General features: G+C 34.8%; 2 protein-coding genes across 2 annotated transcripts in view; one reads left to right on the top strand and one right to left on the bottom strand.

Moving 5' to 3' along the window:
- The window catches only part of LOC102740164 (A disintegrin and metallopeptidase domain 3-like), a 425,273-nt gene that overhangs the window by 83,297 nt on the left and 316,120 nt on the right, over nucleotides 1-25,856 (bottom strand). The gene's annotated exons all lie outside the window — the stretch shown is intronic.
- Nucleotides 1-25,856, top strand: part of LOC102740462 (disintegrin and metalloproteinase domain-containing protein 18) — a 180,222-nt gene that overhangs the window by 34,832 nt on the left and 119,534 nt on the right. Inside the window, exons 12-14 of the mRNA XM_081812865.1 lie at nucleotides 13,548-13,684; nucleotides 16,510-16,693; nucleotides 24,394-24,489. Of these exons, the coding sequence (XP_081668991.1) occupies nucleotides 13,548-13,684; nucleotides 16,510-16,693; nucleotides 24,394-24,489 (417 nt within the window). The remainder of the gene's footprint in view (nucleotides 1-13,547; nucleotides 13,685-16,509; nucleotides 16,694-24,393; nucleotides 24,490-25,856) is intronic.

Genomic DNA, 25,856 nt, shown 5'->3' with positions numbered 1-25,856 from the left:
TCTTTCTTTGTTTTTACCAGAAATGGATATTGGTTTTTGTCAAATGCATCTATTCTCTTCGCTTATTGGAAACTCATTTGGCTTTTTTCTTGAGTTTGTTGAGTGACTGTATTATTGTTGGATTTTCAATTGGTGAACTAGTTTTGCATTCCTAGAATAAATCCCACCTTGTCTTGATGTATTGTCTTTTTTTATATATTGTTGGATTCAAATTGGTAAAGTTTTTTTTTTTTGTTTTTGTTTTTCGTTTTTAAGATGTTATTTATTTATTTGACAGAAAGAGAGAGACAGTGCACAAGGGAACACAAGCAGGGGAGTGGGAGAGGGAGAAGCAGGCTTCCTGCTGAGCAGGGAGCCCGGTGTGGGACTTGATCCTGGGACTCCAGGATCATGACCTGAGCTGAAGGCAGATGCTTAACGAGTGAGCCACCCAGGAGCCTCAAGTTAGTAAACTTTTGTTAAGAAATTTTGCATTTGTGATGATTGGGTATATCAAACTATAGTTATCTTTTCTGATAATGACTATTTCTGGATTTTCTATCAAGGTAATAATGAGTTCATAAAATGAGCTATGTTTTATCTATTTCTGGATGTTTTGAAGAGTTTGTGTAAAGAAGAAATAGAGAATAGAAAAACAATAGAAAAAACTGGCAAAAGTAAAAGCTGGTTTTTTGAAAAGATAAATAAAACTGACAAACTCTTACTTAAAACAATTAAGAAAAATATAGAGGGAAGACTCAGATAAATAAAATTAGAAATGAAAGAGGAGACATTACAATGGATAAATAAAAAGGTAACAAAGGATTATTAATAATTATATGCCGGGCGCCTGGGTGGCTCAGTCGTTAAGCGTCTGCCTTCGGCTCAGGTCATGATCCCGGGGTCCCGGGATCGAGTCCCACATCGGGCTCCCTGCTCTGCAGGAAGCCTGCTTCTCCTTCTCCCACTCCCCCTGCTTGTGTTCCTGCTCTCGCTATCTCTCTCTGTCAAATAAATAAAATCTTTAAAAAAAAAAATTATATGCCAACAAATTAGATAACCCAGAGAAATGGATACATTCCTGGAAAAATACAACCTACTAAAACTGAATCAAGAAAAATAGAAAGCTTGAACAAATCAATAACAAATAGAGGTTAAATTAATGGTCAAAAACCTCCCAACAAAGAAAAGCCCAGGCTTTACTGGCAATTTCTACCAAAAATTCAAAGAAAAATTAACATCAATCCTTCTGAAACTTTTCCAAAAAACTGAAGAGAGAACACTTCCAACTGTTTTTTAAGGGACCAGCATCACCCAAATATCAAAGCCAGAAAAAAAAAGATACCACAAGAAAATAAAACTACAGGCCAATATCCCTGAACATAGATGCAGGTGAATTAAGATAGTGGAGTAGTAGGGGGACCCTGAGCTTGCCTCGTCCTTCAAACACAGCTAGATCAACATCCAACTATTTTGAACAACTAGGAATATGATCTAGGATTAAGAAAACAATCTGCACAGTTGGAGGGAGAGAATGTGTCAGATGTGAGGTTTGGATTGTGAATTAGGGGACAGGGAAGCTGTAGTGCCCCAAAAGGGAGGGAACCCTTTTCACAGAGCAAAGTCTGGGAGAGAGAGAGAGACTGGGAAAGAGTGCAGCTGGTAGGTATTGCACAATCATCTGTGGTAAGGAGATCCCCTGGGTCACACTGAGAGAGATCCCTCCCCTTCCCAGAGTACATTTAGAGGAGGGTATTTTGCCTCTCCAAGGATAAAAGGCCAGCTGGGAGCCATTGAGCAGCCCTCAACAGCAGGGTCAGAGGTGTGCACAGAGGGCAGAAAACCTCAACAACTTTTCGCTGTAAGCCACAATAGGCTTAAACCCCTGTGTATGTGCAGAGATGCTGCTTTTCTGCAGCAGAACTGAGCAGAGAGCAGAGACACTGGCAGACTGCAGATAACCTGGCTGCTGCTTTTTGTTGTCTGCCACAGTAGAGTCAAGCCTCTGTGTGACTGTTTTTCTGAGACAGAACAGAGTAGGGGACTGAATCAGACACGGACAGCTGATTAACTTGGTTCCAGCTTTTTGCTGAGCATTACAATAAACTCTAACCTCTGCTCACACACTGCACAACTGCTTTTCTGGGACTGGGAATGCTGGGAGGCTCCCTTCCAGGGGAGGGGAGTGGGCCCACACCTTGCCAGGCTCTTTAAAACTTGGGAGTTTTGGATCCCAGCCAGCAGCCAGGGATAAAATAGTGGAGATGTGTGGTACCGGGTTGCTGACAGTGCGGGAACAGACAGGCTGATGGCAGGGAACTAACGAAAGCCCAAGACACAGGAGATTGTTCACTTTTTTTTTTTTTTAAGATTTCTATTTATTTGAGAGCGAGAGAGAGGGAGACAACAGAGGGAGAGTGAGGGAGAAGCAGACTCCCTGCTGAGCAGAGAGACTGTTGTGGGTCTCGATCCCAGCACCATGGGACCATGGCCTGAGCCAAAGGCAGATGCTTAACGACTGAGCCACCCAGGCGCTCAGATTGTCCACTTTTCTGAGAGGGCATCCAGAACAACAGTAGTCAGGTGTTCCTCTTCCCGGGGACAAGAGGGTGGGGTGACGCCATATTCTTCCTCCTCCACAAACCCTTCCCTGCCCCCCTCCACCCACCAGCACAGTTGGACTTCAGAGACAAACACAGCACCTCCAGTGGGGGCTGGAGTCCCCTACACTAACACCCCCCACCCCGCACCTGGCAGGAAGCATCATTATAAGGGCAAGTCAGCTTGTGAATCAGCCCAGGAACCCTCTCTCTCAGAAGACCAACACAGGCCCCCACATGTACCAAGTATACTGATTAAAGAATGCTCCAAAGCACTGGAGACACATGTTTCTCTTTTCTTAATTTTTTAAATTTTCAAATTTTATTTTTTTATTTCTTATTTTTTATTTTTATCTTTTATTTTAGACACACACCCACACACACACACACACATTTTCTTTTTTTCTCTTTTCTTTTTTTTTTTTTGGTATCAGGCTTATAATTTTTTATTTGTTCATTTGTTTCTTTCTCTTATTTTTCAGATCAGGCTTCTTATTTTTTTTCTTTTTGGAATCAGGCTTATAATTTTTTGTTTGTCTGTTTGCATTTTTGTTCCTTTTCCCTTTCTCTTATCTTGGATCAGCCGTCCTCCTCCTCCTCCTCCTCCCTCTTCTTCTTCTTCTTCTTCTTTCTTCTTCTTCTTCTTCTTCTTCTTCTTTTTCTTCTTCTTCTTCTTCTTCTTCTTCTCCTTCTCCTTCTTCTCCTTCTCTTCTTCTTCTTCTTCTTTTTCTTCTTCTTCTGCTTTTCCTTCTTCTGCTTTTCTCCTTCTTCTCCTCCTCCTCCTCCTTCTTCTTTTCTTTTCTTTCTTTCTTTGTTTTTACAGGTTTATCTTGACAAACAAATCAAAGCACACCTAGTTAAAGGTCCAAACACTCCCCACTCTAAGCAAGGAAGAACTCTGTAGAGAATGGACCAGTGGGAAACAGCAGCCAAAAGACAACAGCAGAGTGTACACAGCATACACCAGAAATATTTCCTGAAATTTTTGTTGTTGTTGTTGCTGTTGTTATTGTTATTGTTTTGTTGGGTATTTTACTTTTTCTTCCTTTCTTTTTTGGACAAAATGACAAGACAGAGAAATTCACCCCAAGAGAAAGATCAGGAGGAAGTATTCACTGCCAGGGATTTAATCAAAATGATTATAAGTAAGATGTCTGAACTAAAACTTAAAACAATGATTATAAAGTTACTGGCTGGGCTTGAAAAAAAGCATAGAAGACAGTAGAGAATCCCTTACTGTATAAAGGAACTAAAATCTAGTCAGGCTGAAATTAAAAATGCTATTATTGAGATGCAGTTCCAAGTGGAGGCCATAAAAATGAGGATAAATTAAACAGAAGAGAGAATCAGTGATATAGAAGATAAAGTGTTGGAAAATAAGGAAGCTGAAGAGAGAAAGAAAACTAGTAGATCACAAAGGGAGACTTAGAGAACTCAATGATTCCATAAGATGAAATAATATCCATATTATAGGGGTCACAGAAGATGAAGAGTGGAAGAAAGGGAAAGAAGGATTATTTGAACAAATTATAGCTGAGAACTTCCCTAATCTGGGGAAGGAAACAGGCATTCAAGTCCAGGAGACACAGAGAACCCCCCCTCAAAATCATGAAACATAGGTCAATACCTTGACATATTAGAGTGGAACTCACAAATTTCAAAGATAAAGAGAAAATCCTGAGAGCAGCTCAGGAAAAGAAGTCCTTAACCTACAAGGGTAGACATACAGCTGGCAGCAGCCCTGTCCACAGGGACCTTGCAGGCCAGAAAGGACTGGCATGATATATTCAATATGCTAAATGGGAAAAATGTGCAGCCAAGAAAGGCAGTCATTCAAAATAGAAGGAGAGATAAAGCGTTTCCAGGACAAACAAAAACTAAAGGAATTTGTGAACACTAAACCAGCCCCGCAAGAAATATAAATTAAGGGGATCCTTTGAGCAAAGAAAGAGCCCAAAAGTAACAAAGAACAGAAAGGAACAGAGACAAACTAAAGGAATAGTGACTTTACAGGTAATACCATGGTATTAAATACCATGGATTCATATCTTTCATCTAATTACTCTGAATGTAAATGGACTAAATGCTCCAATCAAAAGACACAGGGTATCAGATTCGAGAAAAACAACAACAACAAAAAACAAGACCCATTGTTATGCTGTCTATAAGAGACTCATTTTAGACCAAAGTCACCTCCCGATTGAAAGTGAGGGGGTGGAGAACCATTTATTATGCTAATGGACATCAAAAGAAAGTTGGAGTAGGAATCCTTAAATCAGACAAACTAGATTTTAAATCAAAGACTGTAATAAGACATGAAGAAGGACACTATATCATAATAAAAGGGTCTGTCCAACAAGAAGATCTAACAATTGTAAATATTTATGTCCCTAACTTGGGAACAGCCAAATATATAAATGAATTAATAACAAAATTAAAGAAACACAATAATATTACAAAAATAGTAGGGGACTTTAACACCCACAGCAACGGACAGATCATCTAAGCAGAAGATCAACAAGGAAGCAGGCTTTGAATGATACACTGGACCAGATGGACTTCACAGATATATTCAGAGCATTTCATCCTAAAGCAACATAACACATTCTTCTAGAGTGAATGTGGGACATTCTCCAGAATAGGTCACATACTGGGTCACAAATCAGGTCTCAACTGGTACCAAAAGATTGGAATTATTCCCTGCATATTTTCAAACCACAGTGCTTTCAAACTTGAACTCAATCACAAGAAAAAATTTGGAAGGAACACAAATACATGAAGGTTAAAGAGCATTCTACCAAAGAATGAATGGGTTGACCAGAAAATTAAAGAAGAATTAAAAAAATTCATGGGGGGGCACCTGGGTGGCTCAGTCATTAAGTGTCTGCCTTTGGCTCAGGTCATGATCTCATGATCCTGGGACCAAGCCCTACATCGGGCTCCCTGCTCAGTGGGAAGCCTGCTTCTCCCTCTCCCATTCCCCCTGCTTGTGTTCCCTCTCTCGCTGTGTCTCTCTCTGTCAAATAAATAAATAAAATCTTAAAAAAAAATTCATGGAAACAAAATGAAAACACAACTGTTCATAACCTTTGGGATGCAGCAAAGGTGATCCTAGGAGGGAAGTATATAGCAATACAGGCCTTCCTCAAGAAACAATAAAAGTCTCAAATACACAAACTAACCTTACACCTAGAGGAGCTGGGAAAAAAAACAGCCTAAATAAAGCCTAAATCCAGCAGAAGAGAAATAATAAGGATTAGAACAGAAATCAATGATACAGAAATAAAAAAAAAATTAACAGATCAATGAAATTAGGAACTGTTTCTTTGAAAGAATTAATAAAGTTGATAAACCCCAGCCAGACATATCAAAAAGAAAAAAGGACCCAAATAAATAAAATAATGAATGAAAGAGGATTCTTTCATTCCAACCAATGTAACAGAATAGAGAATCCAGAAATGGACCCTCAGCTCTATACCAATACCAAAGAAATGTAAACAATTATAAAAGACTATTATGAGAAATATATGCCAACATATTAGGCAATCTGGAGGAAATGGATGTATTCCTAGAAACATATAAACCACAAAAACTGAAACAGGAAGAAATAGAAAACCTGAACATACCGATAACCAGCAAAGAAAGTAAATCAGTAATCAAAAATCTTTCAACAAATAGGAGTCCAGAGCTGGATGGCTTCCCAGGGGAATTCTACCAAATATTTAAAGAAGGATTAAGTTTGTAAACTTTTTTACAGATTTTGGATACTAGCCCTTGATCTGATGAGACATTTGCAAATAACTTCTCCCATTCTGTAGGTTGTCTTTTGGTTTTGTTAACTGTTTCCTTTGCTGTGCAAAAGCTTTTTATCTGATTTGTTTCCCTTGCCTTTGGAGACATGTCTAGCAAGAAGTTGCTGTGGCCAAGGTCAAAGAGGTTGCTGCCTGTGTTCTCCTCTAGGATTTTGATGGATTCCTGTCTCACATTTAGGTCTTTCATCCATTTTGAGTTTATTTTTGTGTATGGTGTAAGCAAATAGTCCAGTTTCATTCTTCTGCATGTGGCTGTCCAATTTTCCCAACACCATTTGTTGAAGAGACTGTCTTTTTTCCTTTGGATATTCTTTCCTGCTTTTTTGAAGACTACTTGACCATAGAGCTGAGGGTCCATTTCTGGATTCTCTATTCTGTTACATTGATTAGTCTGTCTGTTTTTTTGCTAGTACTGTACTGTTTTGATGATTACTGCTTGGTAATAGAGCTTGAAGTCAGGAATTGTGATACCACCAGATTTTCTTTGGAAAAGCTTTTTACAGTTTTCTGTAGTGAGAGTGCAAACACACACGTGTGCATGGGCACACACACACAAAAGTGTGTGTATAGACATTTTACAACTACAAATAAAACGTGGAAATGTTAACACCATCTTTTAGGTCTCAAATCATATAATATAAACATAAAATAAGTAATTATGTAGCTTACTAAATTTTACTTTTAAATACATTTAAAACTAAATCACACAAAATTAGCATTTTATTTTTAACCATGAAAAAAAATTTATCAATTGAAGAGAAAGTTTATTATATTTTCCCATTTAGTTCCTCTTTGTTCATCCCTGATGTTACAGGTTTTCCTTTATTATCATTTTATTTTTATCCCCCAAAAATTCTTTAGTCATTTTTTTTAAATGGGGGGGCACCTGGGTGGCTCAGTCATTAACTGTCTGCCTTTGGCTCAGGTCATGACTCCCAACCACTAATGCCAACATAGTGTCTTAATTTTCCTTCATTTCAGAATGTCTTTATTTCATCTTCATTCTTAGGGGATATATTTGATGGATTAAAATAGTGAGTTAAGGGGCACCTGGGTGGCTTAGTCGTTAAGCGTCTGCCTTCGGCTCAGGTCAGGATCCCGCGGTCCTGGGATCGAGCCCCGTGTTGGGCTCCCTGTTCAGCGGGAAGCCTGCTTCTCCCTCTCCCACTCCCCCTGCTTCTGTTCCCTCTCTTGCTGTGTCTCTCTCTGTCAAATAAATAAATAAAATCTTTTTAAAAAAATAAAAAAATAAAATAAATAAAATAAAATAGTGAGTTGACTTTTTTTTTCTTTCAGCACTTGAAAAATATTGTCCTACATCCTCTGTTTATTGTTCTTTCTGATGAGAAATTCTCTGTTCTATGAGTCATTGCTCCTCTATAACCAATGTGTTGATTTTCTTTGGCCGATTTCAAGAGATTTAAATATTTTCTCCAGCTATTTAATCATGATGTGTCTGCCATGATTACTTTAGGCTAATTTTGTTAGATATTGGGGATGTTTTAGCCATTTTCCTTCAAATATTTTTCAGCTCTGTCCCCTTTCTCCCCTTCTGGGACACTAATGGCATTGATATTTGATCTTTTGCCATTGTTCCACTGCTCCTTGTATCTCTGTTAATTTCATAAAAAGCTGTTTTCTCTCTGTTTTCAGATTAGATAATTTATATGAATTAGTCCTTAAATTCATTCTATCTCTAACATGTCCATTTTGCTACTAAGTCCACCTACTCTGATTTTATTTATTTGTTTATTATTTATTTATTTATGATTTCTGTAATTTTCTGTTCTATAAATGTCATTTTCTGTTTCCTTATAGTATATATTTCTTTGGTGAGACTTAATGTTTTTATTTGTTTTATAGATTTTATAATTACTTGAAGCATTTTTATGATAATTTATGAAGGATTTTACTTCAGAGAATGTAATATATAGACTATCTTGGTTTTGCTGTCTGTTGATTATGTTTTCTCACTTCAGTTGAGCTATTTCTGGCTCTTGATATGATAAGTAATTTTGGACTACATCCAGGATATTTCTGAGAAATATGCTATAAGACACTAATTCCTATTTAAATCCTCCATTTCAGAAGAAAGTTTTGTTTCTAAAAACAAATTCTAGATCAGTTCTATGGGCCATTGTTTACATCTCAATTTAGTTTTCATGGCCTTGAGAGAAATTCTTTAACATTATGGACATTATACATGCTATTAGGGAGTCTGGATTCTATTGTTTTTCTTTGATGAGTGGTGATTTTTTGTTTCTTTTAACATGCGGTGCTCTTGGTTAAATTCAGAATGGCAACTGTAGACAATGGAAAGCAGCTCTGGACTCAGTTGAGATCTTTAGTCTTTAGCTAGGTTCAGTGTTGAGGCTGCTCCATGTATGAATGTTTCAGGAGTCAGCCAGAAATGTGGGAGACAGAATTTGGAGGATTCTTTTTCTAAAGTCTTCTCTTTTGTGTATCTATACAGCAGCCACCATTTCTTCATGTCAGATGTTTAATTTCCCAGGCCTGGAGTATCTTTTCTTTTTTTTTTTCTTTTCATGAATGGCCTGTGAACCCACATGCCATGTCGATTATACCTGGCCTTAAGCTGAAAGTCACAAAGACTGTCACTGTTTATAGGTATTTCCTTTGAGCATGGACTCCCAACCACTAATGCTAACTTCTGGTGGTTTTTTTTTTTTTTAAGTTTTTATTTAAATTCCAGTTAGTAATATTAGTTTCAGATGTATAATATAGTGATTCAACACTTCCATACAACACCCAGTGCTCATCACACCAAGTGTACTCCTTAATCTCTATCATCTATTTAACCCACACCCCCACTTACCTCCCCTCTGATAATCATCAGTTTATTCTCTATAGTTAAGAGTCTGTTTCTTGGTTTGCCTCACTCTCTCTCTCTTTTTTTCCCTTTGTTTGTTTTGTTTCTTAAATTCCACATATGAATGAAATCATATGGTGTTGTCTTTCTCTGACTGATTTATTTTGCTTAGCATAATACTCTCTAGCTCCTTCTATGTCTTTGCAAATGGCAAGACTTCATTCCTTTTTTAATGGCCAAGCAATACCCCAGTAGATAATGCTGCTATAAACATTGGGGTACATGTATCCCTTTGAATTAGTGTTTTTGTATTCTTTGGGGGAAATACTTAATAGTGCAAATGCTGGATCATAGGGTAGTTCTATTTTTAACTTTCTGAGGAACCTCCATACTGTTTTCCAGGGTGGCTGCACCAGTTTGCATTCCCACCAACAGTGCAAGAGGGTTTCTTTTTCTGCACATCCTTGCCAACACCTGTTGTTTCTTGTGTTGTTGATTTTAGCCATTCTGACAGGTGTGAGGTGATACCTCATTTTAGTTTTGATTTCTGTTTCCCTGATCATCAGTGATGGTGAGCATCTTTTCACGTGTCTGTTGCCATCTGTAGGTCTTCTTTGGGAAAATGTCTGTTTATGTCTTCTGTTAATTCTTCAGCACTTTTGGGTATCATGCACAGGGAAATAAGTGTAATAAGATCCAACTCCTTCCTGGGCAACTCCTGACCTGAAGCATGTATTAGATTCTATACTATAGATTCCAAATTTCTGTTGAAACTATCTAATATTTATTTATTATTAAAAATGGAGAACATTTTTCCTCTATTTTCATGCACACACAAACACATGCCATAGCTCTTCCTCCTGCTTCCAGCATTATTGAGGTAAAACTGATAAAGTACTAGTATATTTAAATTGTACAATGTGATAATTTGATATATTTACATTATGAAACAATTCCCATAATCAAAGTAATTAATATATTCATCAACTCACATAGTTATGTTTTATGAGAATGCTTAAGATGTACTCTCATAATAAATTTCAAGTATATAATACATAATTATGAATTATAGTTCCCATAGTTATATTAGACCCTCAGAACTTATTCATCTTATAACTGGAAGTTTGTACCCTTTGGCCCACATCTCCCCATTTCCCCCTTCCCCTAGCGCCTAGCAAATACAGTTCTACTCTCTGTTTCCATAATTTGACTTTTTTTTTTTTTAAGATTTTATTTATTTATTTGACAAAGAGAGACACAGCGAGAGAGGGAATACAAGCAGGGGGAATGGGAGAGGGAGAAGCAGGCTTCCCGCGGAGCAGGGAGCCCGATGCGGGGCTCGATCCCAGGACCCTGGGATCATGACCTGAGCCGAAGGCAGACGCTTAACGACTGAGCCACCCAGGCGCCCCTAGTTTGAATTTTTTTAAAGTTACCATATATAAGTGATATCATACATATTTGTCTTTCTCATTTTACTTAGCATAATGTACCCCTCGTCATCTATGTTGTTGCAAATGGAAGGATTTCCTTTTTTGCTACTGAATAGTACTCCATTGTATAGATACACTACATTTTCTTTATCCATTCATCTATTGATGGACATTTATGTTGCTTCCAAAACTTGGCTATTTTGAATAATGCTGCTATTAACATATGGGTACAGATAGTGATTTCATTTATTTTGTTTATATAACCAGAAGTGGGTTTGCTGGCTCATATGATAATTTTATTTTTAATTTTTTGAGGAACTTCCACACTATTTTTCATAATGGCTGTACCAATTTACATTCCCACCAATAGCTTTCCTCCACATCCTAACCAACATTTGTTATCTCATCTTTATGATAATAGCATCTTACCTGGTGTAAGGTGATATCTTATGGTGGGTTTGATTTGCATTCCCCTGATGGTTAGTGATGTTTAGCATCTTTTTATATACCTGTTGGCCATTTGTATGTATTCTTTGGAAAAAATGTCTATTCAAGTCCTTTGCCTATTTTTTAATTGAGTTATTTGGTGTTTTGCTATTGAGTTCTGAGTTTAGGAAATGACCCAGCAATATAAATGGAGTTATTTTTTATATAATTCCTTACTGGATATAAGGTCTGCAAATATTTTCTTCCATTCCATAGGTTGCCTTTTCATTTTGTTGATTTCTTTTTCCTTTGCTATGGAGAGACATTTTAGTTTGATGTAGTCCCAATTTATATCTTTTTGGTTTTGTTTGTGTCTACTCAAGTATAATTAACATACAATGATATGTTAGTTTCAGGTGTACACTATAACGATTCAACAATTCTATACATTTTTCAGTGCTCATCAAGATATATGTACTCTTAATCTTTTTTTATCTATTTTGCTCATCTCTCCTCCTCCCCCCCTTCCCCTCTGACAACCACCAGTTTGTTCTCTATATTTAAGATTCTGGTTTTCTCTCTCTTTTTTTTTTTTTCCTGTGTTTGTTCATTTGTTTTGCTTTTTTTTAATTCCATATATGATTGAAAACATATGGTATTTGTCTTTCTCTGACTGACTTATTTCATATAGCATTATGCCCTCTAGGTCAAACCATGTTGTAAATGGCAAGATTTCATTCTTTTATATGCTGAGTAATATTCCATTGTGAGTAATATTTCATTGTGTGTATATATATATATACCACACCTTCTTTATCTATTCATCTATCAGTGAACACTTGGGTTGTTCCAGTAATTCCACCACTTGTTAATTTTTGCTTTTGTTGCCTGTGCTTTTGATGTGAAATCCAAAATGTCATTGCCAAGACCAATGTCAAGGAGATTTTGCTTATGTTTTCTTCTAAAAATTTTACAGTTTTAGGTCTTATGAGTAAGTCTTTAATCCATGTCACATTAATTTTTGTGAGTGGTGTAAGATAGGGGTACAATTTCATTCTTTTGCACATCATAGCTCTTTTTAATCTGTAGGATCTGTTGTGATGTCCTCTTTTTTATTCCTGTTATTATTTGTGTGTGTTTGTGTGAGTGTGTGTAATCTGTCTTCCTTCCTTTCCTGTCCTTCCTTTCCTGCACCACTAAGTTATTTTATTTTGTTGCATTACTTTATACAGGGGATTTATTTTCAACTGTATAATTACGGAAGTACAAGACCATGTCTTCTTTTTCTGAGCTGGCAGTAAAAGGTCAACTTCTGGTTATTACAACTTTCCCTAAAATCTGGTGATCAGCCAGTTATCATCTTTCATGTTCTGCTGTGGCTTTAAGTTTCTTTTAAACTCTGTTATTGGGATTTGGCCTTTCTTTCATGCTTAGCTCTTATAGGGTAAAAAGAAAGGAGACCATTTACTATTAGCTATTAACTAGTTTTTCCATGTTTTCATTCACACACTTGCACATACATACACACAGTCTTATTTTTTTTTCTTTTAGGTATGAATTACTTAAATTTTATCATAAATTTCACTTGATGTAGAAAAATAAGAGAAACTAAGTATTTTGCTTGTGATGATCAATGGGATGAGAAAAGTTTCACAATTTATTTAAGTTAAATAATATGACATACCACTCTGCACTGCCAGCAACCTTTTAAAAATAACTTCTCTTTCCAAATGTTTTTACCATGGCTTTGCCTATAACTCTAATTTCTGTTAATTTTTGTTTTTACTTCATTCATTATACTACAACATTTTAATGAGCTCCCATACAAGCACCTTAATCCTATTTATATTGCTGGGTCATTTCCTAAATGTTACACTTCAGCTTAAATACTAATTCACAAATATTAAATAATTATACTCCACCTCAAAATTCTCTATTGGAGCACTTCATTTTCTTTAGAACACTTTTAACGATCTCTTTGTATTTGGGAAGTTTAAGTCTCTTGTTTATTTTTTTTCTCCCCTTCTGTAATGGAAGCTCCTAGTGTGATAAAGTCCATTTCTTCATGCATACCACTACATTTTCATCTTCTGTTAATGTGCTTGACACATGTGTATATTGAATTAATATTTGTTAATTGGATGAACTGATTTAATGAGAAAGTTAAATAAATGTGTTTTATGTTGATTGCATCAGAAATACTATGGCTATAGAATTTGAGCATGTCAAATATTAAACCAAAAAATACTTCTAGCTTGATCATTCTTTACACTGTTGCATGGTTCTTAGTCAATTAATCAGTATGGATAGTCTTATCAATGACATATCAAAATAACATGTTGTAAAATATGCTTAACATAAAAAGTATTAAAATATAAAATTTTATAGGAACAAATGTTTTAATGTATTACTTGCTTTTGTTAACTTCTTGTATGATGGTTTTCCCTTCAATCTTCTTTATTTTTAGTATCCAGATACAATAACTTTGGAGGGATTTTCAGTTATTATAGCTCAACTACTTGGGCTTAAAATGGGATTAACATATGATGATATTGATAAATGTTCTTGTCCAAGATCTACATGCATAATGAATCATAAAGCAGTGTAAGACTCTTTTTCTTCTTAATTAATTTCAATATATATTTGTGAAGTTGTTTACAAGATGTGATGATTTTTTTATTCTTTATATTCAACTCCATGTCAAAAATTGGAAAAGTATGTTGTGCACAAAGAGATATCACACTAACAAATTTGTCTAAATAATATGACTCCAGGAAAGTGGTAAATTACATGATTAAGAAATGCTCACTTGGGGGGATTAGAGGAAAATTTTTAAGATTTGTGAAGACTGTGAAATATTATGTAAACATGGTGCTATTGTTTTGGTTATTGTAGTATATCGCATTCAAAGCAAACATCTAAAATTACCCTCAGTGACCTAGTACTGGCAGCTTTGGCTAGAATTTTAAGAGAAAGTAAAAGGAGGAAAGGTTTGAGGAGGGAAAAAAATTGTCCCTATTTATGGATATTATGATTGACTACCTACATATATTAACAGAATTAGTATGCAATTAAAACAACAACATTAAACATTTATTAAGATGGGAGAAACTACATATTATCTATAGACTGAAAGAAATAAAGAGAAGAGAGGGAAAAGATGATTTTGGATATAATGAAGACTTAAGAACAAAATCATTGAGTAAATTAGAGAGGATAGAATTTAGCGCATAAGTAGAGAGGCTGACTTTTATTGGAGCTGAGTATATTCAATTATTGTTAGATGTTAGCAGAGTAAATAGATAAAGATGTAGATAGTTTGGTTAATGGAGGTATAAAGATGAGGGCAATTTCTTCTGAAGTTCAGAGTAGGGAGTATAAAAGCTTGGATAAAAGATGTGAAACACTTGTCTTGGAGCCTAGAAATTAGAAATGACAAGAATGTGATAGGATTGTTGGGCTTTTTGAAGATATACTTAATATTAGTAATTACAAATGTAATGTGAATTCAAACAGCATGTTATTTATTCTAGTCCATATGATTTCAGCTACCAAAGTCTCTATATAAAGAAAGTAAATAGTTGAGGTTTTGCCAAGTTAATGTCCATGGGATTCAAAAAGAGTTAGGATTGCAGGAAAAACTATGTTCCCTTAAAATAATTATTTCAATTTTTCCTAGCCCACCCTTGGAGTTTGGGATTAGAAATTAGAGTACTTTGAAATAGTTGCCTTAGCTTAACTATTTTATAGTTGTCTTTAGACCTGGTTGGTAACCTTCCCCACAAAAAGCAAATCAATTAATATTTACTTTGAAATGTCTTGGTCTATTAAAATTCTATATACTTAGGCTAACACATTCATTTCTTCCTTTTCATGGCCATCTTTTAAGCAAAGATGTAAAAAAATAAATTGCTTTGTACACACTTTAAGCAAAAGTTCCAAGTTCTAATTAGTACTTTTAATTTTTACTCAAAAAGCATGTGACCCAAGTAGAAAATAACCTGTTTCTATTTTTTCTTTTTAAATTTTTATTTAAATTCTTGTTAATTAACATACAGTGCAATATTGGTTTCAGGATTAGAATTTAGTGATTAATCTAAGTCTCTGTCTATTTTTAAACTAATTTTGTATAAAAAATATCGGTGCTCAAAATTTGTAGCTTTTTGCCTGAGAATGGCCTGCAAAAGTGGAGTGGCACTGATAGCTATTGAAACAAAGTAGTTAAAAGTAATAGAAAGTTGCTTAAATAATATTATTCCTTGTGATAGTCTTCCCATTTTCCCATATTTATTCCATTACAAATGACTGTCAGTGAAAGCTAAAACATTCCTTTCTTTTCTCACTCTCCCAACTCCAAAACCTTAGCAGCTATACATTTATTTCCTCGGAGGCTCAGCTATGGCTGTTTTGGAGTTATTATTTCAGACATGATTGCTTAGACTGACACTGTGCAATAGAAATAAAATGTGACCTACATATGTAATTTTAACTTTTCTAGAGCTGCATTAAAAAATTTTAAAAATCAAATGAAGTTAATTGCAGGAATATATTTTAATAATATATTTTATTTAATCAATATATCAAAAATATTATCATTCCAACATTCAATCAACATAAAAATTATTAACTGGATATGTTATATTCTTGTATGTGCATGTGTATTAATAGAGGATGTATATGAGAGAAAAGAGTCCAGGATTACACCAGTGTTATCTGCCTGAGAAACCAGAATAGAGTTGCCCGAACTGAGATTAGTAAATGGTACAGTCTTGGCTTAGAAAACCAGTAGTCCATATTGTACATAGTTTTTCAAAATGTCTATTGGAGATCCATTAGACATATATCTTTTAAATATTCCACTAGAAATATAGCTGTGAACATGAAAATAAAAACCTTCACAGAACTTATATTTTAGTGCACAACTTAAGTCACATAAAAACAAATTTAAAAAATACAAATGAGCTTCTTTTTACATGATGCAAAAGTACCATGTAGAATAATAAATATTGACAGTGGAAGAAGAATGCGGGAGGGGACACAATTTTATATAATGTCAAGAAAGACCTCTTTGGAAGATTACATTTGAGTAGACATCTGACTGAAATGAGGGAGGGAAGCTTTGGATATATGAGAGAAGAGCATATTAGGTAGACAGAAAGATAGATGATAGATAATAGATGATGGGTAGATATTTAAACATTACACTTTATTGCTTTCCTGGAAAGATACATTTCCAATGGCATTTTTTAAAAAGAATGTTAAAGATAAATAATGATAAATTAAAATTTATTCATGCTTGTATTCATCTCTGATCAGGTACAAGTTTTTCATTTGCCATCTTGCAATTCATATCATTATATATGGGGGCATTATTTAGGTGGAGTTTTATTAGCCTGAGGATTTACCTGAGGATTATTATTTCATTGTAGGGGTTCCAGTGGTATAAAGATTTTTAGCAACTGTAGTGTACATGACTATAGATATTTTGTTTCAAAATTTGAGGCTAAATGTCTTCAGAACTTTTCAAATTTGCAACCGGTATATCAAAATCAATCAGTATGTGGTAATGGGATTTTGGAACCTAATGAAGAATGTGACTGTGGCAGCCAAGAGGTAAGCAATAAAAATTGGGATTTGAGCGTAATTTCTTGTGTATCTAATAAATGGTTTTCATGGTATATATGGGATAATATATGAAAGTATGTCTTTGATACAGAACTTAGATATGAATGAGTGTAAGTTTTAGGATACATGAATCGCTTTTCCAACCCTCTTCAGTTGAGAAAACAAGTAAGTCATGAAAACTTGGTTTGCACACACTGCTTCCAAGTATGCCAGTGGAGAGGTTTTGCACATATAGGCTAAGTGCTTGGCTTTTTATCCTCTACTTATTTCCTAACTCATGTGACCCCAGTCTGTTTTCTCTACAAACTTTTCCTGAATTTGGTCCAAATTTTCCCATCTCTTTTGGTTGCAGGAATGGTGAAACATTATAATAGATTTTTCTTAATCCTCAAGCATTCTTGCATTTCCAAGTTTTAGGATGATCAAAACTTGTTCTATTTGCTCACTTCTAAATATAGATATCCATTCTATGACACTCCTATTAACAAAATACTCTCTGTACACTATTCTCAACAGATAAGACCACACATTTAATCTAATATCATTATTATGTAATATTTTGCAATTCCTCTCTATTTAAATAAAATAAAACTTAATGATTAGTCCCCCAGCAGTTACATGAATTTCTTATCCACCTACAAAAAGAGCTGACCACCCTCTGTTTACATAACATTAAATCTCTACAAGTTATCTTAATCCCCCACTATTCCCAAAAGTTTGTGTGTGTGTGTGTGTGCGCATGTGTAGGTTTTCCATTTATCTCAGGTCTTTCTTTCTTTCTTTCTTTAGAGAGTGGGGTGGAGAGGGACAGGAGAGAGGGAAAGAGAGAATCTCAAGCAGGCTCCACACCCAGTGTGGAGCCCAATGCAGGGTTTGATCTCACAACCCTGAGATCGTGACCTGAGCCAAAATCAAGAGTCAGACACTTAACCAACTGAGCTACCCAGGCAGCCAGTTATCTCAGATTTCCTAATGTCATTTTACTTTTCTGATTAGTGGTACTAAGCTCATCTCATATTCATATCCTCCTAAATATGGCGCCTATTTCCTCCCAAAATGTCTGGTTATTTTTAATGAAGGATAGAATAAAGCAACATAATCTGGAGCTACAACTGCACATTATGAGCTTCCAGTTACAGGCTGTAAGCAGAATGTCCTTTATAGCAGATACTGTCAGTGTCCTACCAGTATCTTCTCAGCATTGATTGTTCCTGGAGAGAGTATTTGGTTCAAGTATCTGAGACTTTTTGTTGGAGTGCTTCCTCTGGTCTCAATAGCATGCTCAGCTTTTAGCAGGATGGGCTTAAAGCACTTGGGGCTAATGATCAGTCCACAAATAATTATGAAGAGTAGTTGGTGAATAAATGCCCCAGATTCCTTACCCCTTATAAGGAGATTCTCTGAGATATGCTCTATATCAGAGTTGTGCAAACTGCCCAGTAGGTCAAATTCAGCTGCCACCTACTTTTGTAAATGGAACTTTATTGGAATGCAGCCATGTCTATATGTTTGCATATTGTCTATGGCTGCTTTTGTGCTATAATGGCAGAGTTGAACACTTGCAATAGAAGCCATATGGTGAACTATTTTAGCAAAGTTGCAAATATTTGTCATTTCATCCTTTAGAGAAAATATTTACAGAAAATGTCCTCTGTTTCATATCATTTCCTAGAGGTACCTGTGGGGTTTAGCTTTAGCCCAAAAGAGCAGTAAGCAACTCACAAACCCACACATACCACTGCCAGGCTTCTATTCCCTAACATCTGTACTTCCATGACAGTATTTTTTTGGTAGGTAGAATAGACCTTCAAAGATGTCCTCACTTTAATTAGTGGACTTGTGGATATGTTACTTTGCAGAAGTAATTAAGGTTATGGACTTTAAAATGGGGAGACTATCCTGGAGTATATGGGCAGGTCTAATCCAATCAAATGAACCCTTAAAAACAGAGAACCTTCCCCATGTGAAGTCAGAGAGATGTAGCAGAAGACTCAAAAATATTGAAGAGAGAGAGACCCAACCTGCAGCTGCTGAAGGAAGACACATGGAAGCACAGAAGGAATGCAATTAGTTTCTAGGAGAAAAAACATGCTCTTGGCTGATAGCCAGCAAGGAAACAGGAATCTCAGTCTTATAACCACAGAAACTGAATTTGGCAGAATCTGAATGAGACTTGAGGTGAATTGCTTCCCAAAGCCTCCAATAAGGGACATAACCTTATTAACATCTCAATTTTACCCTTGTGAGACTACAAGCAGAGGATCTGGACTAGTTTATGTACTTGAACTTCTGATCTATAGACTATAAGATAATTATTTAATTATTTTAAGTTGCTGAGTTTTTGGTAATTTGTGACAGCCTCATTAGGAACTATTACACTTGCCAAATAAATTGCTTATATGCATCCTTGTTTCAGAGTCTGTTTCTTAGGCAACTAAAACCAAATCAGCTGGTACCAGAAGTTTCCTAGGAAGCAGACACCTAGGATAGGATTCTGAAAGTGGATGTATTGTTGGCCAGATGGCAAAATGTACTCATTTCTTGGTTTGGGACATTTGAAATGATGGACTTTAGAAATTTAAACCTTCAAATTCCTGGGAAACCCCTGGTCTGGGAAGTGACTGCTAGCCCCATGGTGGAGGAAGGCAACCTCACATTGCCTAGAGGCCATACAAAGACTCCACATGAGATGGATGTCTCATAAGATGATGCTTGTTCTTTTCAAGATCTGTCCCTGCCTTACCTCATTGGTTCTAGACTATGTCAAGTCTAAACATAGCCCAAGTGAGGAAGTACTCTCTGCTATTACAATAAAGAGATTATTTTTAAGAACATACTGATATATATAGACAAAAACCTGGATAATATGCAGGAATGGATGCTAAGAATGCTGTTCCCGAGGTATTAAAATATAGGCCTGGATAGGGTAGAGTTTATTGACAGGGGGATACTCTCTAGTGAATCAAGATTTGATAGGCAAGGAGACCCATGGCCAGTCTTGATTTGCTGATGGATGAATCCTTGAAGATTGCAGTCTAACCCAGAATAAAGGAGGTGGATATGCCAGTACGTCTTTATTTTTATTTTTTTATTGCAAGAACTACCTTAATAGAGAAATATGGAAGGGGTCAAAAGCTCAGAATAGTGATCAAATTATAATAAAATATAAGAATACAAAATCTAGCACCCAATTATTTTTGTGGCTCACAGGGTACTGCTTTCACTAAGGCAATGAAAAAATGCACTACTAAGGCGGTACTTATATTGTTGAAAATCTCAGTGGTAACTTTCTTTTATAGACAACAGTTAATGGCTGGAAGTGTCATTACAGAATTGGGCACCCTGGTGTCACTGGAAATCACTGAATACCAAAATAGCAGAGGCCGAGTGGCAGTGCTTAGCAATACAGCCAAAATGGATGAAATTAGCATAAAAGAAAGAGAGGCAGAGATGGCCACTACTGGTTTTGACCTGCATGGATTTATACTGATAATTAAGAAAGATCTGGGTAGTCAATTACCATATTTCTTGGTGTATATAACTAAAAATTAAGAAAAAGTGAGCAGAGGATTGATACCAATTACTACAGATCTCTTGATAATCTCTTGGTACATTTTCAGACCCAAGCCAGTCTCAGCTTGAGTTCATTGTTCAGGTAGAGGATGAAATCCTACAATGCTCCAGTAAGGACAGAAAGCAGCAATTTCCTCATTCATTCCCCTCTCCAACAGAGTGACCTATAGTCTTTTACTGAAGTAACTGTACACTGGGGAATGGGGAATACCCAGATCATTGTAGGATGATTCAAGTACAGAATCTTTGCTCATGGTATTCACATGAGAGGACCCAACACATCATCATTAGTAGAGTGAGGGTATAGAGAATCCAGGTAATACCTGGAGTCCTTGAAAAAGGCCACCTCACAGTAGGTTCAGTGGACCCCAGTTTCTCACAGATTCTGCATCCAAGCATCCTGCAACCAAATGTAAGTTGTTTGAATAAATAGATAGTTAGAAATGCCCCTATTGACACTAATAAAAAAATTAAGCAACAATAACTAAGATGGGACATCAATATAGATCTTATGTAACATGACATTAAAATGGTAAGATGATATCATGAACAACATTATACTACCAAACTTAACAACCTAGATTAAATGGACAAATTCTTTGAAAAAAAGCATTTGCAAAAACCAACATGAGTAGACATTTAAAATGTGAATAACATTATTAAGAAAATTATGCTAAGGAAATCCTATTTTCTCATCAAAACTTCTCATCAAAGAAAAACCCATACTACATGGCTCTCCTGGTGATTTTTTTTTAATTAATTAAAGCACAGTATAGAGAATATAGTCAATGATACCATAATAGCATTGTATAGTGACAGATGGAAACTATACTTGTGGTGAACATAGCATAATGTATAGAGAAGTTGAATCACTATGATGTACACCTGAAACTAAGGTAATTTTGTGTGTCAACTATACTCAAATTAAAAAAAGAAATTATGCTGATTTTATACATTGTCTAAATTATAGAAAAAAGGCAATATGTTCTAACTCATTTTTTTCATCTAGAAATAAAAACTAAGTCTATGCATCCATTTTAACAATTTGAGACAATTCCCATCCCTAGCAAATTAAACACAAATGTGCACACACAAACACACACACATACTGTGATTAAAATGAGGTGGTATTGGCAAAAAAAAATACAAAAAATTTAAAGTGAATATAGTCCATATCTTAATCATTGCTGTGTTGCCAGTATATAGACTAACATCTAGTACATACAAGGTACTCAACAAATACTTGTTGATTCAATGAATGTGTGGATAGTGTAATTATCTTTATAATTATATATCATTTGTATCAATGAATAAGGATTAGTGTATTTAGAATATCCATTAGTCATAATAATACTTGGAGAGTTTATTCAAAAGATTTTCTTAATGAGAACTAAGGAAAAATATAAGGAATTTTTATAGAAAGAGTTGATTTGGAGGAAACCTTGCCTTAATAAACATCAAATATACTTTGAGCCTGTTTAATTGCATTCACTGTTGTATTGGACTATTGTCATAAGAAATGAAAATTGGCATCTATATATCTTTATCTATTTATATATCAACACATATCTATCAAGTGATTTAACTAAATATATAAAAGTTACATAGATACATAACATTCAGTTTCAGGATGGAAATAGATAATGTCAGATTGTTTATCTATAAATCCAGTGCATTCATTATGAGAAAGGGAGAAGCAACCCCTGATGTGCACGATCTGGCCTAATAATATCAGCTGGGCCTTGGTGCTACTAGGAGTTGGCCTGACATGGATGGGTTGTGGGGTTCTCCTGTTGAACATAAATAATTTCATATTTATGTTCAAAAATTATTATCAATCAAAAATTATTTATTATTATAAATAAATAATCTATATTGATGTCCCACCACATAAAAGCTCAACATCTGTGATCATGATGGATGAAGAAAAAAAGCAAGGCCACTCTCTATGTCTGAACACAAGTAAAACTTGGAAATTGTTCAGGTCACAGAAATGACCAAATACCCTCCTATCCTGGCTAATGTGAGTAATTCCTGCTCCTTTACCAATTTCAGCTTTAGCATTAGTATGTCCTTCCTCTTCTAGATAAGCATTATTAAAATACCCAATCAGAGATATACCACTTCTTTTCTGATAGCATCTACTCTGGCAAAGCCCAGAGTCCTTATATGCCCCAAATTACCCAACACAAGCCCAAATTCTGTAATTGTGTGTTCTCCTTTGCTGACACTAGTAATAAATCCAACTTGTTGAACTACAGATGTATTCCAGGTAGTCTTTGGCAGAATGGATGGACATCTATATCTTCATAAATATCCCTCATTTTACACAAATGAAATTCTGTTTTATATACCACCTACACATGTGGAATGTGCATTTGTTCTTGTATACACAAATATAAGCATAAGTAATAAATATTTGAGCAAATATCCCACAAAATATAGAGGGATACATTTCAGAAAAAATAAATCTGTAAGTTTTAAATAGCAATAAAAATATTATAATAAAGTATTGATAATAGTCTTTGCATAATGGAGGTCTTGGTAAAGAGACATAAAACCCAATAGTCATAAAAAAATTTAAAAATTAAAAAAAAACAATAGTCAAAAAGAAAGAAGAACATTACAAATTTCACAAAATGACAGGCACCATTAACAAGACAAACAATAGACTGCAAAGAAATGTTATAAACATATAGAAGAGAGAAAAGATAACTGGATACTATGTAAAAGCTTACATAGTAAGCTTTTCCCCACTATTTAGTGGGGAAAAGAAGGAAAAACAAACAAAATACTCAAAGTGGTCAAAAGAAATGATTATTTAATTCATAATGTACAAAATTAAAAATTCATGCTCACAATCACTAGTAATTAGAGAAATGATAACAGAAAATGAGACACCATTTCCCATTAGCTCATTGTAAGTTAAATTGATTTGGTCATAATTAGTATTGATAAATATGGTTGGGAGAGTATTTTCATTTATTGTCCATGAAAGAATACACACACACACACACACTCAAATAATGATATTGAAGTTACCTCTGGAGGATCTGGGAAGTATAGCAACAATTTCAAATTTTACTCTATATTTTCTATATTATTTCTAGGATGGGAATATTTATAAATATATATCTATTCACATAAAGACATGAAAAAGAAGAAACAAATGGAAAATTAGAAATCAAGAAGAATCTTACCTTTATGTTAAAGGATAAGATCTTTGAAACTGCTTTTTGAGTAAATAGAAAGTGTTTGATTTTTTATTATTTTTTTAATTTAAATTTATTTTATTATGTTACGTTAGTCACCATACAGTACATCATTAGTTTTTGATGTAGTGTTCCATGATTCATTGTTTTCGTATAACACCGTGTTAAGAATATAAAAATATTAAAGAATTATATAAGTGCAATTTATTTACATGGAAACAATATTTAGTTTAAATTATTACCTCATTTGAATAACAGTTGACTGTCATTTACCTTGTAAAAGTACATAGGGGCACCTGGGTGGATCAGTCCGTTAAGTGTGTGCCTTTGGCTTAGGTCATGATCCCACCAAGCCCTGCCTCCGTCTCTTTCTCCCTCTGCCTGCCACTCCCCCCTCCTTGTGCTCTCTCTCTTGCTCATTCTCTCTCTTTCTGTCAAATAAATAAATCTTAAAAAAATTTTTTAAAAATATTTTAAAAATTTAAAAATAAAAATACATTTATTTATTAACATGTCCTTTTTTTGTTAATTTCATTACAGTAAAACATGACACATGATTATAAACTAAATGAATTTTAAGTGTAACTATTGCCTAACTCTACTTTAACTTTATTCACAAAATGAAGTCAGAATAAACAAATCACTAAGAAGACAATTGGGGAAGTTTTTCTCTTGGAAACTCAAGTAATAAATGTTACTGATCAACTCCTGTTTTAGATGTTATTTAGTTTTTATAGTTATATGTTCTTTTGGACATTCTAGAAATAATAAAACAATAAAACTTCACTGAATATATTGTATAATTCAAAAGTTGAACACAAAAGTGTATAAATAGAAGCTAAGATTAATAAATAAGAGCTGTTAAGTGGTTGAACTACAATAATATTTCTTATGAAATTTTAGGAATGTCAGTTTAAGAAGTGCTGTGATTTTAATACATGTAAATTGAAAGACTCAGCAAGATGTGGTTCTGGACTGTGCTGTACATCAAACTGTGAGGTAAGTTTTCAACATTTATAAAAAAGAAACTAAACTGTGATTATAGAAGTCTATACTAATTAAATTATTGTGGCGTTGATAAAAAGAATATAGAAGTAATTCGGTGTAACAAAATAAAGAGTCCATAAATAACCGCAAGTAAAAAGGAAAACTACTATGAATTAAAGAATGCATCACAGATAGGTACTGATTATTCTGTTGTGTTCAAACCACAGTTTACCATCTTCTAAATTATCAGATAAAGAAAGAGTAAACATATACATTACTATATCAAAATTCTCAAGAAATTGTGAAGTCAAATAAATGGTAAATGACCATGAAAAAATTGTAACACAAATAGACAAATTGCGTAGCAGACAAAATGTATAGCATACAGAATATGCAAAGAACTCTCAGACATTGATAAATAAAAGGCAAATCACACACACACACACACAGGCAAAGGGGGTGCTTAGGCAATTTATAACAGTGAAAGTAGAATTGTTCAATATCTGTACTTCATCTGCAGTAATTAAGGTAAACACAAATAAAAATAATACAGTATCATAAGTTAGTCATCCTTTTGATTACCTTTTGATAATGTATGAGTAACGACACCACAATATCATGCAAAGCACAGGTACATAAGCCTGCTTTCTTATCAGACTTGCACCAGAGATTGGCGAAGCAGGCTGGGCATATACACCAAAGCTGAGGCAATGCCTGGGTTGTACTTCAAGATCACACTGACCGAGGGCTTTGGCATCTACAGAAGCAGGGACATTCTCTCCAGCTGGCTGTTCCTTCTGGAAGAGCTCTTTGATCTGGGTTAATTGGCCATAGAGCTCATTGCTTTTTTATTGCTGAAAGTATTGCAGGTATCATAAGGTTGTACCAGAGTCTGTTAATACATCCTCCTCCAGTTGAGGAACATTTCAGTCATTTTCAGGTTTTGTGATGAAAATACAGCTGCTAAAAATAATATTCCTAAGCAGGGTTTGTATGAACACAGAGTTTTATTTCATTTATAAGATTGTTGGCTCATATGGTAAATGTATACAGAGCTTTATAGGAAACCAAAGACCTGTTTTCTAAAGTAGGTACACTATTGTCAATTCCCATCAGCCTTTTATAAGACCTACAGTTGCTCCAAAAATTAAATGTAAACTCTAAAAGTATACAACATGTAGCTTCATTTTATTTTTGCTATTGTTTTAATTTTATTTTATTATGTTATGTTAGTCACCATACATTACATCATTATTTTTTTTTATTCTTATGTTAATCCCCATACATTACATCATTAGTTTTAGATAAAGTGTTCCATGAATTCATTGTTTGTGCATAACACCCGGTGCTCCATGCAGAATGTGCCCTCCTCAATACCC

The sequence above is a fragment of the Leptonychotes weddellii genome, chromosome 2 (assembly GCF_054177405.1).
Source record: "Leptonychotes weddellii isolate Sample4059 chromosome 2, ASM5417740v2, whole genome shotgun sequence".
Lineage (NCBI taxonomy): Eukaryota > Metazoa > Chordata > Mammalia > Carnivora > Phocidae > Leptonychotes > Leptonychotes weddellii.
The sequence above is the reverse complement of the archived record's forward strand: the minus strand, read 5'-3'. Positions and strand labels throughout refer to the sequence as shown.